The 15,351-nt window shown below is 35.8% G+C and overlaps 1 protein-coding gene across 1 annotated transcript in view; it reads right to left on the bottom strand.

Moving 5' to 3' along the window:
* Positions 1-15,351, bottom strand: part of DIAPH3 (diaphanous related formin 3) — a 238,607-nt gene that overhangs the window by 55,707 nt on the left and 167,549 nt on the right. Inside the window, exons 26-27 of the mRNA XM_075046101.1 lie at positions 6,769-6,864; positions 6,279-6,338 (exon numbers count right to left, since the gene is read on the bottom strand). Coding sequence (XP_074902202.1) covers positions 6,279-6,338; positions 6,769-6,864 — 156 coding nt within the window. The remainder of the gene's footprint in view (positions 1-6,278; positions 6,339-6,768; positions 6,865-15,351) is intronic.

The raw sequence follows: 15,351 nt of genomic DNA, 5'->3' as shown, positions 1-15,351 counted from the left end.
GAATAAGCTCCACTAGGTCCACCTTGCCTCACGGTGGCACCTAAAATTTTTACTTTTAAAGAGCTCTGGTTCTCTTTCTTGTCTATATTATGTTCACATATAATTCTTTACGATAAGACACAGAATGGAGGATATGTGTGTCACCATACTCATGTGAGTTGATAAGGAAAATCTCACAAGACATTATAAGAGGAATAATAAAATAGACACAGACATTTTTTGTAGGATTACAATTCCTCCTTTTCTAAATATGGGTACTGCCAAGGTCAACAGTGTTTGGCTTATACTAAGGGCAAGTTAACAAAAATTATTTTCTTCTGCCTATACCAATATTTCCACAGTACTAATATGCATTTACTACTAATTTGAAGTACCCTTCTCCATTCTTAACAGAGCTTGCATGCATTTTGCAGCATTTGGCATTTAAAATCAATTAATTAAATAAACAAGTATTTTATACCTCTCTTTATGTCAGTCTTTATTATAAAAGTTGGTTTTATTAACTTTGTTGGAAAGGCTCTGGAAAAAAAAAAATAATCTAATTTTGTCATTTTTCATCCAAAGCTCTTCTCGCTGGCTGTCATATCTTCTGACTTGAATACCTTCTCCACTCCAACATTAAATTACAAGAGAGAGATTGTTAGAAAAAGATCCTAAAAACTTTGCATCAAAATTAGTCTTATTCCTATATATTTTGGAATGTAAATTCTTCAGGGTCATCTCTATGAGAGAGTCTATGTGTATGCACCTATGGCAATGCAGAAATAGTTCCAAACAAAAATGAGTAAATTCACTTTCCTTGTCTGGATCTTTTTTTCCACACATGCAAAATTGACTCTTACGGTCACAGTTTCTTTGAACTCTGCTGCCTGCTCTAGGAAAAAACTCTTTATAATAAACACTGCAGATGGTTTCAGGGGAATTATTTCTGTTAGAATAAGCAGCAATTTTACTTGACCTATGAAGTCAATATTGAAGTGAAGCTTTGGTCTTAAAATGGGAACAAGTGAGAACTAGGTTTTGTTTTTTTTAATAGAAATCTTATTGAATGTTTTCATTTCTTAGCAGTGCCTACAGATATTCCAAGTCTCCTGCCAAAGAAACTTGTCTATTGAGTAAAACTTCACAGAGCCTTACAAAAATTTTCTCCACCAGAGGTACAAACACTGATGTTTTTAGATCACATACAGAAACAAGAATAGGCTAACATGCATAGTGCCTTCAAACAGTATCTAGCACGCAGAAGTGGTAGTGCTCAAGAATGCATCTTTACTATTAACATGTACTGGGTAAAAAGTTATCTTCACAGGTTTCATTATTTCCCCAGTGTTAGGTACTTCCTAATGTTCCCTTCATACAGTTGTGGAAAAGATAGCAACGTACATAGCCTTAAGAAAAAAAAAAAAGGAAAAATTAGGTTGAAATGTCAGTCATAGTTTGCTGCCTTATACAGCAACGATGAAATAAAATAGTGACCTCTAAGTGGTGGCACTGTCGGTTTCAAGAATTAAGATGAGCCTGAGCTCATTGTCAGCTATGATTGTCAAAAATAAGGTGGCAGAGACACTAATATGAACCTCAGATGACAGTTCTATTACAAATAAGAGATGAAAAAACCCCAACGAACATGAAAAAAGGGTTTTCTTCTGCATAATTGGGACCAGAATGACATTGCTTGACAAGGATTTTATTTAACAGAGGTGTTTGAAATGCTTCAGGCTAAATGTGACATGAAAATTATTCCATTGTTTATAGATTTATGAACAGCTATAGTAATTATGACTATCACTTACCATGGAGGTTTGATTTGAATATAGAAACAAGACCTTATTTTTACCTTTGGAAGTATAGTCCACAACCCATTTACTCATTGCAACAGAAAGATTTCTTTCAACCTTTGCAGTCACAAAAAGCAATCTGTATTTTTTTACTTCCATTTTATTATAGCTTTTCTTTACTCACAGCATTTTGAATACAATCTACTTGTAAAGAAGAACACCTTCTGCTGCATTTGAGATATAAATACATGCAATCAAAGCTGCATCTCAAATTTGTATTCATGCATTTCAGATAACATTACCTTGGCTAACGTTACTGCAAATAAATGTGTAGCCATAGCAGCAGAGAACTTGATGCAGGCTGCAAAGCCTGACCAAAAAGTTAGTGAATAATGCAGCTTTCTGTGCTGCAGTGGGCTCTGTGCTGCCTTGGATATGCTGCTATGTGTATTTGAAGTTAACTAGCTTGAAATAAATGTGCAAGCTGCAAATATGCCTTGACCGTTGTTGTAAATAATTGATAAACTCAGATCAGCCATAGCTATTAGCTGCTTGAAATGATCTTCTAATGTGCAAAATCCTGATCATTGAAAATTAAGTGCTTTCTTTCTGCTCCCTAAATAAAATAAAAAAGCTCCCCTGTTAGATGCTATTGAACCAAAACCTTACCAAAGTACAATGCTAAAACTATACTAATACTCTGCTTGTGTCATACAGTGCTCTGAATGGGAATTGCAGCAAAAGCATATACCACAATATTTACTGCAATTTATGGCTCTTTGCACTTAAAGCAAACTGTAACATTAACAGGTATTTTTGAACATATAAGTAATTGAGTTGTTAATTGAATAATACAAAGCACTATGAATGGAAACAAAGGAAATAAATATACCAATCATACCTCTGTCAACAAAAATCTAGTGACAATGATTTGTATTCTTAAGGTGTTAGAACATTTCCAAGATCTAGCAATTCCAAATCTATATTATTTTTATAAGTTATGCAGCAGGGCTTTTCCTCAGCAAGAAATTATCTGACTTGATGGGCCTTGTCACAAGCAGAAAAAATACAATTGGTAATTCTGATCACAGAAATAGAGTAGATTTAGACTCGACAAAAACCACATACCATATTAGAAAGAGGCAATCTGTTCAATAAAGGAAGAGTGCAGTAGGACTAAAAATAAAATAACACACCCCAGAGACTGCCCTGGGATACAGCATAAGAACCAGTACTCCTTCTTAACCAGAAATATCAGCTGAACACTACCAGAGCTTTCTGGGGAGCTCAACAGATAATGAAGAGAAAAATGGCCAACCAATGGCTAGGATTCCACTAAAGGTACTATTCCTCCTTTTTTTTTTTTTTTTTTTTTTTTTTAAGCAGTCCATTTAGTTAAAGGAAACAATTTCAGTTCTTAGTTCTACATCTAAGTAGCATTGCCTTGCTCCTCTGTATTATTGTGTTTTATAGGGCTTGGCTTGGCTCAGCCTCAGGAGCAAGTGATAGTTTAGTACCTTGAGCAGTACTGTACTGAGGATGACAATGACAATGGTTAGAGAGATTTCCTTCCTTCTTCCATTTATATTACAGCCATGGAGAAAGCGTGCATTCTGGCTGTATTTCTCTCCCTTGCCATCCCCTGTGAGACATGGAGCCACTACTCTCTAGTTCCCATCTGCGCTTGGGTCTGATTTGTATTCCAATTTTTTAGAGAAATATCTTTAATGCTAAAGACTAAAGCAATTTTTGTTCATTTGCTTGTTTTTGTTTTGTTTTGAAACTGAAGAGATTAGCTAGAACTTGATGGCACCTGCCCAAAAGAGATTGCTACACTCTGAATGATTCAGAGGACAGACATTTCAAGTCATGGCTTGTAATTCTTTTTGACTGCATGATGAGTCAAAGAAGTTCATCCTAGGTATGAATCTGCAGTGTGTATTAATAAAGTACATCTACTACAAGTGAATCTGTTAGTCTCAGCAGAATAAGCAGTAACCAAACCAGTTACCAGTTAACCCACAGCCAAAACCAGTACAGAAGCAAAAAAGGAAAGTGCTTGAATTGCTGCTTGAGGGCTTTTATCAGTCTCCACATATTTTAAGCTTAGACTAAGCCAGTGGCTTTTTTGCCATGATACAAAATCTAGCATCCATTTGAAATTTTAGGTTGGGAAAAACAGCAAATCACTGAAAGACCAAGCCAATACTTCTGTCTAATGACATATCCCAGTTTTTCTCAAGTGGGCTGAAATCACAGACTTCCTGCTTATACAGTTTATATGTAATAAACCATTATATACAGTATTCATCACTTATTATACACATATGCATAGAAAGAAGACATTATTGCATATGTAACTATATTAGATATGAAGTCCAAGAAAAAATGATACAGAGGATAATACTGAAAAAACCCTGACATTATATATTGTTGAACTCAGAAACAGAAAATTAAAGAAACTTTACCATTATAATTCTTGCTTTGACTGGCCACATTGTTAACTTTAGTAAGGTTATTATTATCTAAAAATGAACTTCAATACTCAGGGTCTAGTATTCATTCCAGATAGTATGCAGCCTACATAATTTCTGATTTCCCAATAACAAATCTCAACTTACCTATACAGACTTTGAACAGGAAAAAAAAAAATAAAAAAAATCACCTCAAAGCTGAACTCGAAGCAACTAATGACCATACATTTCTATCAAAAAGCGAAAAAGACTTTGATAAGTGAACTCACCATAATCTACACCAAGTTTAGTGCTCTGTTTGGCTCAAGATAGGAAGATGTAACATGTAGATATTGTGACAAGTGTCAACAAATCAAAAACATACTAATGAATTCCTTAAAAGCAAGCTCAGAGTTGTATTATCCTGTTCCTGAGCTAACAAGACAGGTGAAAGAAAAGCTGAATTCATTTTAAAATGTCTTAGAATCAGACTGTCTCAAAATGCTCTACAGAAAAACTGACTTTGGTAAAAACAACAAAAAATCCAAGAGTTTACTTTTACTCTTCTCTCCAAATCAAATGTCTGAACTTCAAACTTCAGTATCAAATTATACCTATCTGATGTGCAAATCAGTCCCTGGGTTAGACTAAGATTTTGCAGAATTAAAATCCTGGGTTGTTTGGGGTTTTTTTGGTTTGGGTTTTTTTTTTGGGGGGGGGGGGGGAATGGGAGTGGGTTTTTTTTAGTTTGTTTTGGGTGTTTTGTTAACAACCTGCAACATAAAACATGGTCCTAATGTTTGTGCAAATGCAGTTTGAAAACTGGAAACCACAACTGTCTATCCATAGACAGCCAGATAGATAGAATGGGTTGAAAAGAAACAATATTCACATGATTGTTCTTAAAAGCAGAAACACTTATAGGATAAATTCAGATGTGCTTTGTAGTCATTATTCAAATATCGATATGTTATGTGCCAGACAAGCACCTGTCAAATATATTTGATTCTTTTTTGAGCCAATTCCTATAAGTGAATTACCTTTAAACTGTCCTTCCAGCTCTAATTTCTTTAATTTTATGTTTAATAATGCCAAATTCTGTACATTCTTTTTTTGCTATAGACATTTAAGAAATAAACACTTAAACATGAGGTACAATTAATATCAACAATTGGATTGAAATTTAAATATCAAAGGATAACGCATTCCACCTTAAAAACTGAGGAGATATTTTTTTCTTTAAGTTTCAAAGAAAATTATTTTTTAATGGAGGTACTACTTACATAACCTTTTTCCTGAGACCACTAGTTATAAGCCACTGAAAACAGTCACTCTGGACTTCTCAAGCTTAATTAAAACACAGCTAATATAATAATATTCTGCAGATTGTCTAACAAACAAAGCTAACAGGCACCCAGGCCCTCATTGTTACTTTTCACATATGAGCAAGTCCTACCGATTACAGTGAGATAATTCAGGGGTTTATGAATAAACATATGCATAAGACTCATGCTCAAAAATTGGAGAAATGTTTTGCCATGAAATAACTAATTAATTTACTTTTACTTTGCTGACACATCTTCACTTTTGAATTATACTGGTAAATGATAGCTTAAACCATTCCAGCTATAGTATCAAGAAAACCAAGACAAACAGAATGAATGCAAAAAGTTCTGTGATTCGGTATCACAAACACTTAGTAACATTTAAAATGTTCCACAATCTCTGCTTTCTATTATAGTTCCACAATCCATTAAAAAGTCCTTGCATAATTGTTCTTAAGGATTATAAAAGTACTACATTTAAATATATAACCAAGCTTTAAATAAATACCCCCCCCCCCCCAAAAGATAGAAGAGCTTTGCAAAGTAATCAGTAAGTATAGTTTCAGAATGCAATATTCAGGTGATTCTTAAAAAGCAGGTTCTGATATGGTTTCAGTATTCCACTAATGTAGAAGACTGAAAAAATCACAGCAGTCTTTTGAAAGCACAGATCAACTACATAAGCTAAGAAGAGCATGCAATTCGTGAATATGGCTCATTACCATGGTTACAAGCTTTCAGCACAGGCCGCTGTGTAGTTGGACTGAGATTTTGTGGTATGTCTGCAAAAGCAAGGAAACAATGGAAATAAAACACATCTTTGAAAGTTACTGGAGTATTATAACAACATTACTACGTAGAATTATTTAGAAGTTAGATATTTCTATAAGTAAAGTGATAGTTACATACCAGTGAAATAATTTGATTCAATTAAGGGGCAAGATGACTTTTACTTCCCCCATGCAACTATAAACCCTAAAAAGTTAAAGTACATGTGGCTGCATTGAAGACTCTTGTGATAATAACCAGGCTATGCTAAGTTCAGTAAATTAATCTCCAAAGTGCTACTGACATCAGCAAAAGAGCCTGAACATCCCCTAAAGTTGTCATTGCAAGAAAGAATGAAACACAATAGCATTTAAGTTCTAAAGCACTGGACCCGTAACGCTTTTAACTTTCTCTGGAAAACAAAATGTAAAATAGAAAATTCACCTTTAGACCTTGGTGTCCTTTTCCTTCGGTCTCGAAAAGCTGCACCTGATTGCAAGGCCTCCAATAGGCTATCCATCACTCCAGTCTCCTCACCTTCTGTAAAGGAGAGAGAAGGAACCTTCTAGGTTACCATAGCAGTATCAAAGCATAAATAATAATAACAATAAACAACAACAATAAAAGCTATTAATGGTATTACTAAAACTATTTATTTCAAACTTAGACCAGGGTTTTAACATTCACAAATAGCTCTCTTGCAATTAATCACAATAGATTTGGTCTTCTATACATTGATCTAGGCCAAATTTTAATCGATTCATTTCACATTCCTCTTTCTCTATACTCAGAGTCAAGCATGGTTTTAAGTAAAATGTCATTTCACTCATATTTTCATTTCAGTACCCTTTTGCAACTGTAAATAATCAGTTTCATGTCAGCATTCAAGAGCTGTCCCTTAAATGATTTGCTATATTAGACAAGAGATCATTTCAGTTATTGTTATAAAAAGTTGAAATTGTTTCTCAGCAGGAAGCTGAGTGAACAATATTGGACTGGATAGGATACAGAGGAATATCCACAGGTAGCTTTAATCAAAAGCCATTTTCTCTTCGTATTTAATAACCTCTGGCCAATATTAAATAATTGATGTAGTTCAGGAAAATTCTACTCACCGCATTACACATGTATTTATAATATCCCCTGAAAGAATTATCAATGTTACTTTGAGATTATAACTAAATGCAAGCATTATATGCTCTACTTGTATTTCCTCAAATAAACACATCAGAAAATGTTAGATTTTTGAACCTTGTTAAGCCCTTGTGTCTATGCCTGGGAGGACAAAGAACATAACTCCAGGGATTTACTATATGACAAAAAATCACCACAGAGGAATAAAGAATTACATGATAGAAATCTCATTATGCCTCAGTGGGCAAAACTCCCCAGGCCAACACGCACCTTGGATACAGTTAGACACATCACATGATTCTGCAGTTATTGCTAACAGTGAATATTCAAATCAGGATCTAAACTAGCTGATGAGTATAACGAGATGCAACGCCACCAATTTAAGGAATTCTGAAAGTGCTGGACTACAAGTAAGGAAGTAAGGTAACCTTCTAGACCTGAATAAGAGGCAAAATTATTATGGGAAATCTTGCTTTCCAATACTATTTCTATTTGTTTCCCTCCTTTAAATAAATTCCTTCTTTCACTAAGCTTTAAAGCATTCTAGCATCTTTCTAAGGTAAGTGGTTTCAAGGGCAACAAAAATAATTCAGACCAAAAAAGCTCAAAGTTGCAGAGAGAAAGGTCTGGAAAAGTATCGTCAAATCAACAAGGGCCAAATCATGAATACAACATTCTAGAAACAACATTTTTGCTTTCATTTTCTACCGCTATGTCAAGACTTGAATCTAATTTAGCTTCTGAGAACCCTAAGCCTGGATATCATTTAAAAGCAGAAGAGGAAAGCATAACAAAAAGAGGCATAAAATTTGAGCTTTCCTGTCCACAAAATAAAGAAAAATGTCCTTCAAATGTAACTTAAAGTCACTTAACAGTAATCTCCTCATAAAATTGTAAGAGTTTATATTTATATATTCAGAAAAATCTATAGAAATACACACATAAACATATGTAAATCTCATGACAGATGTTCCCTAACATTGACTCAAATTTAAATTAGATTTTCATAAACTTTTTTGTCATTTTCTCTATTAGACCAGCAACTAGTTTGTTATTTACAGAAGGACCAAAATAATTTATTTTAAATTCTCATTTTGTTCAATAGTATTACAAATTGCATTTAGTTGGCACTTTTGTTCCTTTTGCTTGCATTTTTACCCATTCTTTAATTTCTGCTAATTCTACATGTATATTTGTGTTTAGAAGGTGATACTGGTTTAATTTTTGGAATTTCCTAGAGATATCCTCTAAGGAGAATCCTCTTCCTTCCTTGTAGTATTTGATTTCCTGCTCTCCCAAGATGTCCTTAAAACAACAAAACTGTAATCTGAGAACACCCTTAGAATCATGGAATAATTTAGGTTGGAAAAGACCTTTAAGATAACAAATCCAACCATTAACCTAACACTGCCAAGTCCACCACTAAACCACGTCCCTAAGCACCGCATCTACACGTCTTTTAAATACCTCCAGGGATGGTGACTCCACCACTTCCCTGGGCAGCCTGTGCCAATGCTTGATAACCTCCCCTGATACAACTTGGAAAAAGAGACTGACCCCCACCTCACTAACAACCTCCTGTCAGGTAGTTGTAGAGAGTGACATGGTCTCCCCTCAGCCTCCTTTTCTCCAGGCTAAACAACCCCAGTTCCCTCAGCTGCTCCTCACAAGACTTGTGCCCTAAAACTCTTCACCAGCTTTGTTGCCCTTCTCTGGACACGCTCCAGCACCTCCATGTCTTTCCTGTAGTGAGGGGCCCAAAACTGAACACAGGACTCGAGGTGCGGCCTCACCAGCGCCGAGTACAGGGGGACGATCACCTCCCTGCTCCTGCTGGCCACACCATTTCTGATACAGGCCAGGATGCCGTTGGCCACCTTGGCCACCTGGGCACACTACTGGCTCATATCCAGCTGGCTGTTGACCAACACCCCCAGGTCCTTTTCTGCTGGGCAACTTTCCAGCCACTCTTCCCCAAGCCTGTAGCGCTGCATAGGGTTGTTGTGACCCAAGTGCAGGCCCCGGCACTTGGCCTTGTTGAATCTCGTACAATTGGCCTCGGCCCATCGATCCAGCCTGTCCAGACCCCTCTGTAGAGCCTTCCTGCCCTCGAGCAAATCAACGCTCCCACCCAGCCTGGTGTCACCTGCAAACTTACTGAGGGTGCACTCGATCCCCTCGTCTGGATCGTTGATAAAGATTAAACAGAACTGGACCCAGTACTGAGCCCCAGGGAACACCACTTGTGACCAGGCACCAACTGGGTTTAACTCCATTCACCATGACCCTTTGGGCCCAGCCAGCCAGCCACTGTTTTACCCAGGGAACAGTAACCCTTAGTTCTAGTCTTTTCTCTATACTACCAGACTAGTTAACAACATTACACAAGAGAGCTATACACAAAAAGAAATAGGGGAAAATTAGCAAATACTTTATAATTTTGCATAACTTTTAAGTACATTTCTTTTCTGTACAATGCATGGCAGATACAGAATAAAAATGAAGACTGAAATACAGATTTCCCCCGCCCCCCCCCCTTGCTTTGTGTTTGGTATAACATGCTTTATTATGCTGAAGTTTGCTCTCTTATGACTAATGGACTATCACAGCTATTAAAAGGGCTTGGAACATACCTTACAAAAAGTCACTCAGATTATTTATTCAGCTTCCTGGGTGTGGTGGTGGTGGTGTTGTTTTGTTTGTTTGTTTATTTTTTGTTTTAAAAAAACCCTTTCCTTTCTCCACCTGCTGTCATGCAGTTCTCTAAAATACTTGTGTCTGGAATGAAAACACTCAGTGAATAGTTTCAAACCAAAGAGATGCTTGAAGAAATTTCGAGGCCAAGGCATTAGTTACGTTGAGGTACAGGAATGCTGGAGGGAAGTTTATAAGCATTTTGGGTAACAGTAATTCAGAAAAGGTTGAATAATATCACAGTCCCAAAATGATACCATAAATGTTTATGGAAAAGAGTTCATAAGCTTTGTTTTAAGAAGTAGGAATAACAGAAGAAAAATTTCAATCCTATTTCAGCATGTCATCTCTCTCCTTTTAAGCCTATCCAAGACTACTACGGATTTCACAGTTATTTCAAAAACTTAACATTTTTCAGTAGAAAAAAATCCTGGTGCATAATCTGCTATACTATAAAAAGACCCATTGAATAAATAAAAAAAGATTTTAAATAATGGAATAGAAATACTGCAAAACCACAACTTTTTGTAGCATAGCTGTAACATATTTATGGGTACTATCTGTTTTTCATACTTATCTGAAACATACTGTAGTCACAAACTGAATTATAGATTAGTGCTTCCATTGACATGCAAAACAGTTAACAGAAGAATAAATGGAGTATATAGAAACTTGAATTTAAAAACTCCTCTAATAGTTTTCCTGTATGCATGGATGTATTGAAAAAACTTAACCACTGCAAATAAAAACATTCATAGTTACTAATCTATGTACCCAAAACATGCAGAAAGCCTGTTTTTCAGACTCCTACACCTTCAGTTAGGCTCCAAATTCTGTTTTTTGATGTCTACATCAACAGTTGACTGTGACACCTTCTATGAAGTTACACAGCTAGCTATCAATACGCATACTATCTATAATACTGTCCAAGTTCATATAATGGAAAGTTTAAGAAATGCAAGTGCACCATGCAGTATTTTAGAAATCTTTTAAATTGCCCTGGGAGAACTGCATACAACATTGCTACAGTGATAGTATAAGAGTCACAAATATTGTTCAATATTAACACTTCCTATGGGACCTTTCAATCGGCTTTCACAAGCTGCTGCAGTCTGCTGTCACCAGTCCCAACTGGCTTCCTAATTAGTCAAGTGTATCAATCTTTTGACATCCTAGAACTAGTAATCCAGTTGGCTTGCAGATAGCTACATAGCCCACAATAATTCCTTTGAAAAATATACCCTTTTATGATTCAAATGATCTCTTTTCCTTCAATTGCAGAATAGGAGATTCAAACACTTTTTAATATCATACCTAATTAAAACTCATATGACTGTCTTTTAAATACCATCTAAAGCAGAAGTAAACTTGCCAAAATAGCTTGGAAGTTTTGCCCTTGACATTTCAGTGCCATGTCAGATATAAACTACCTAATTTCATAATTATGTCTTTAAAAATGTTAAGAATATTAAAGACCCTTCTTCTTTAGTGCACTGAGTATCATGAGCTTTACAGTACAAATTTAATATGTCTTATGATGATAGCAACAGATACTGCAGTTAGTAATGACTCCTGCATTTTATGTACTTATTAAGGAACAAATGATATATACCATAATTCCAGGAGCAACAGTCCACTGACATGATAGAATCACAAATATCATTAGCAACATGGTTTTAAAATAAAAGTGGTGCAACAAGATTACTTTGGATGAAAAATGTTTCATTTTTACAGCTCCCCTGCATCTGTCCAATATAAACTGAAACATCATACTCAACACTAAGACTCCAGAATTTCACTTTACCAGGAGAAAAAGATATAATAATATGTCTGTTTCCTCTTTCAAGCAATCAAAGCTTTAGTCAGCTACTCTTCTCAAAAAAAAAAATAAAATCTGGTAGGTTTTTTTTTTTATGAAGGAAATACTAAGGAGCTTCAGAAAAAACAAACCAAGAATTCTTTAGCATGGATTCTGCTGATGTCACCTACTCAGTCTGTACACTTAAGAGATTTATCTACAGGGACTTCGACTGTCATTTTCCATTGGGATCTATTTATGGCATTGGAATTACATACAGCTTTTTTGTTACACTGTAAGTAATGGAAAAGATCAGCTCCTAAAGCCAACCTCTGAATACTAAGCCTCATCTGAAATGAAAACTGCACAATTTGGACAAATGTATACATTAAAAACAGACCTTAATATTTCATATTAATTAATATTTCATATTCCTTCATATAACAGAAGGAAAAGGTTGCAAAAACTCAAGGGCTACTCATCAAGTTATCTGAATTAGCAAACACTTTAATTATATGATCTTTGAAGTAACTCCATGGCAGCACTCAAGCTTTTACATAACTTAAAAACAAACTTGGAGTGCTGAAGCTATTGGATTTGTTTTTCTTCTCTGAAGAATTAAGTCCTGATCTCACAATTCAGTAATTACCAGAATTAATACTTTTTTCTTCTTGACTAGAATATAAACTGCTTTTTTTTCCCCTTCAGTTCAGGATATAATTCAGGTTAGATATAATGTACCCAGTTTTTGATCAAGTGAAATTTAATCCCTTTGCAGCCTTCTTTCACGTTTAGCTACATCACTTCTTGTGCCTTAATGTACGAAAATTTCTGAGGCAAGTGAACACCAGGCGTGGGACAGTGACAGCAGAGATATTTCCAGACTGTTCACACAAGGTGAAGGAGAAAGATACATTTTTTAACGTTGTTAACATTGTATCTTTACTTTCAAGACATCATAAAAAGTCCTGTATGGTTTTTTTGTATAATGATTGATTTTGACCAGTACAGCCTGCAAAGCAATGCTCAGCTGACTAAAGGTCTCCATCTGAGTAAAAATTGAAGGACCTCTGAACAAGATCACAAGAGGAAAGATTTAGCAGTGGTATAGCGTTGAGTGACTTAAGCTCCAGGGACCCGTGTACCTCTGAAGGAGTTCACTGAGCACAGGAAAAGACATTAGTATTTCCATTCAAATTTATACACAACGGATAAATCAGAAAATATACACAACGATCACTCATACTGACAGTTGTGCTACAGAGATGAGTGGCTGAAGGAAATTTAAAAGTTATATAATTTCTCACTCATGGAGTGATAGAAGTTCTGCCTGGGTTACATGACTGAGCTTAGTCAAAGGAAAGCTTCCAGATAGATAGGTTTGGGTGGGCAAGACCCTTCTTATTTGGGTGGCTATAAATGCACAAGAATACTCAGGAGGATCAGATCAAAGGTCCACCTAGCCCTGCATCCTTCATGCACTAGTAGTCAATAGCAAACATCTATAAAAAGGACAGGATAAATATGTAATGACATTTCTAGAATGGTCTTTTGGTCTCCAGCAGTTTGTGATTCAAAGACTTTGTATTTGCATTTAATAGCTTTCAATGGATGGAAGCTGCCAGAGGAATCAAGTAACTTCTGTCAGCAAGCTTCAGAGCAAGAATATTTTGGTATGCAGTAACAAGACTACTTCTGTACAACCACTGAGGTACTGCTGAGTGAAGATAAGCGTCATAGTGAACAGCACAGAAACAGAAGCAGCCGCAGACTCAGTTTGAAGGAAGAGTCAGAGACATGACCCTCCCTTCTGCTAGCTTTCCAACAATGACAGAGGAGGTTCTTGGCTCGTTTACAACCTTGGACCAAGGAAAGAAAAAAAAAGCATACCCTCTAATGCTTTGGTAAGGATATTTATTCCTCCCTTCCTCTGCAACTTGAGAGAAGAAACTTCTGATGATTCAGAAAAAAACAAAAAGAATAAAAGCATTTACACATAGCAGGAGTGAGAGTTGAAAGAGGACTCTGATGTCTACCTCCTTACGGAGGAGATGCGAGGTAGTATTTGGAGTAGGAAATGCTTTCTCAAACCAAAACCTACTGTCTGCATAAATGTTAGAGCTCTTAATCCCGAAGATGGCTCCACAGATTGTAATTTTTTTTCATGGTAATGCCATTTTAAGTTTGTGGCATTCTTTTCACATTTATTTAGAAATTTTACTGCTACAACATAAATGAAAAGTCGTATAAGAATATTTATCTACAGACATTACTTTAATGACCCTTAATTTTTTCGACAGTTCTGTTTGTTTTGACTATTTCTTTCTCTCCCAAATACAGCTGCTATTTATTTTCCCAGGGGCTTTGTGTAAACCTCAGTTTCACAAATGCCGTTCAGCTAGTATCTCCAAAGGTTCCACTTCTAAGGAAAATTTTCAGAAAGAAAAATAATTGTTTCTTCTAAACATCTTATTCTTTTGGAGCTACTACTTAGTACAAATGAGTAACAGCTGCTGCATTCTGAGCCCACGGGTTGCCAACAAGTGCATGAACTACACCTCCATGCTTCAGAAGATTTAGCACCTTTGAGATCTTGTTAGAACATGACTTGTGACTATTAGTTGTTGGGTTTTAATTAATATACATTCAGATCAGTTCTACTTTTTTTCACTAAAAACATCCAATTCCCTGAACATCCTACAGTGTGAGACTTGGTAAGGTTTTGTTGTATCTCTTCTTTTGCTGTGGCTTCTGCAGACATATCACACATTGTTTCTCAAGCCAGATTTTTTTTTTTTTTAATTCAACATACCTGTATTTTATCATTCTCTGTATCATACTCAAGTACAAAAGTGACAATTATTCCTGAGGGAACATCTGTTCTTAGTAATTTATACTTTACTGTCAAAACAATACAATTGCAGCTGAAAACCAACCTCCAAACTTAGTGACATAGCAGGTGACATCTCCTTTCTGATAGATTTGTGGTCAATGTCTGTCACAACTAGTTCCTCATATATAGGACTTTTTTTTTTTTTTTTTTTTTAAATGGGCACAAAACAAAATTAGATCTACTCTCCAAGCTTGTCATGGCCTTACTGTCTACTGCCCGCTAAGTATTAACATGAGTAAGTACTGAGTAGGCAGCCCTATAAAGTCCGACAGTTCTTTCTGTTTGTTGTTATTTAATGTAAGAGGAAGAAATGACACTCCTCACAATTACGGAACAGATTTATTCCCCACTGGCCTCATAATAAAAGTGATCCTTAAGAATAAATTTAAATAATAAAAAGTGACCTCAGGAATCCTCTTGGTGAAGAGGGTCTAATTTGAGAATAAGTGGAGGCAGTCATGGTACAACTGGAAAGAGTTATCCCCACCAGGCAGGAACCAAGATGAAC

The sequence above is a fragment of the Buteo buteo genome, chromosome 14 (assembly GCF_964188355.1).
Source record: "Buteo buteo chromosome 14, bButBut1.hap1.1, whole genome shotgun sequence".
Classification (NCBI taxonomy): Eukaryota; Metazoa; Chordata; class Aves; order Accipitriformes; family Accipitridae; genus Buteo; species Buteo buteo.
This window is presented reverse-complemented; position numbering and strand designations above follow the sequence as displayed.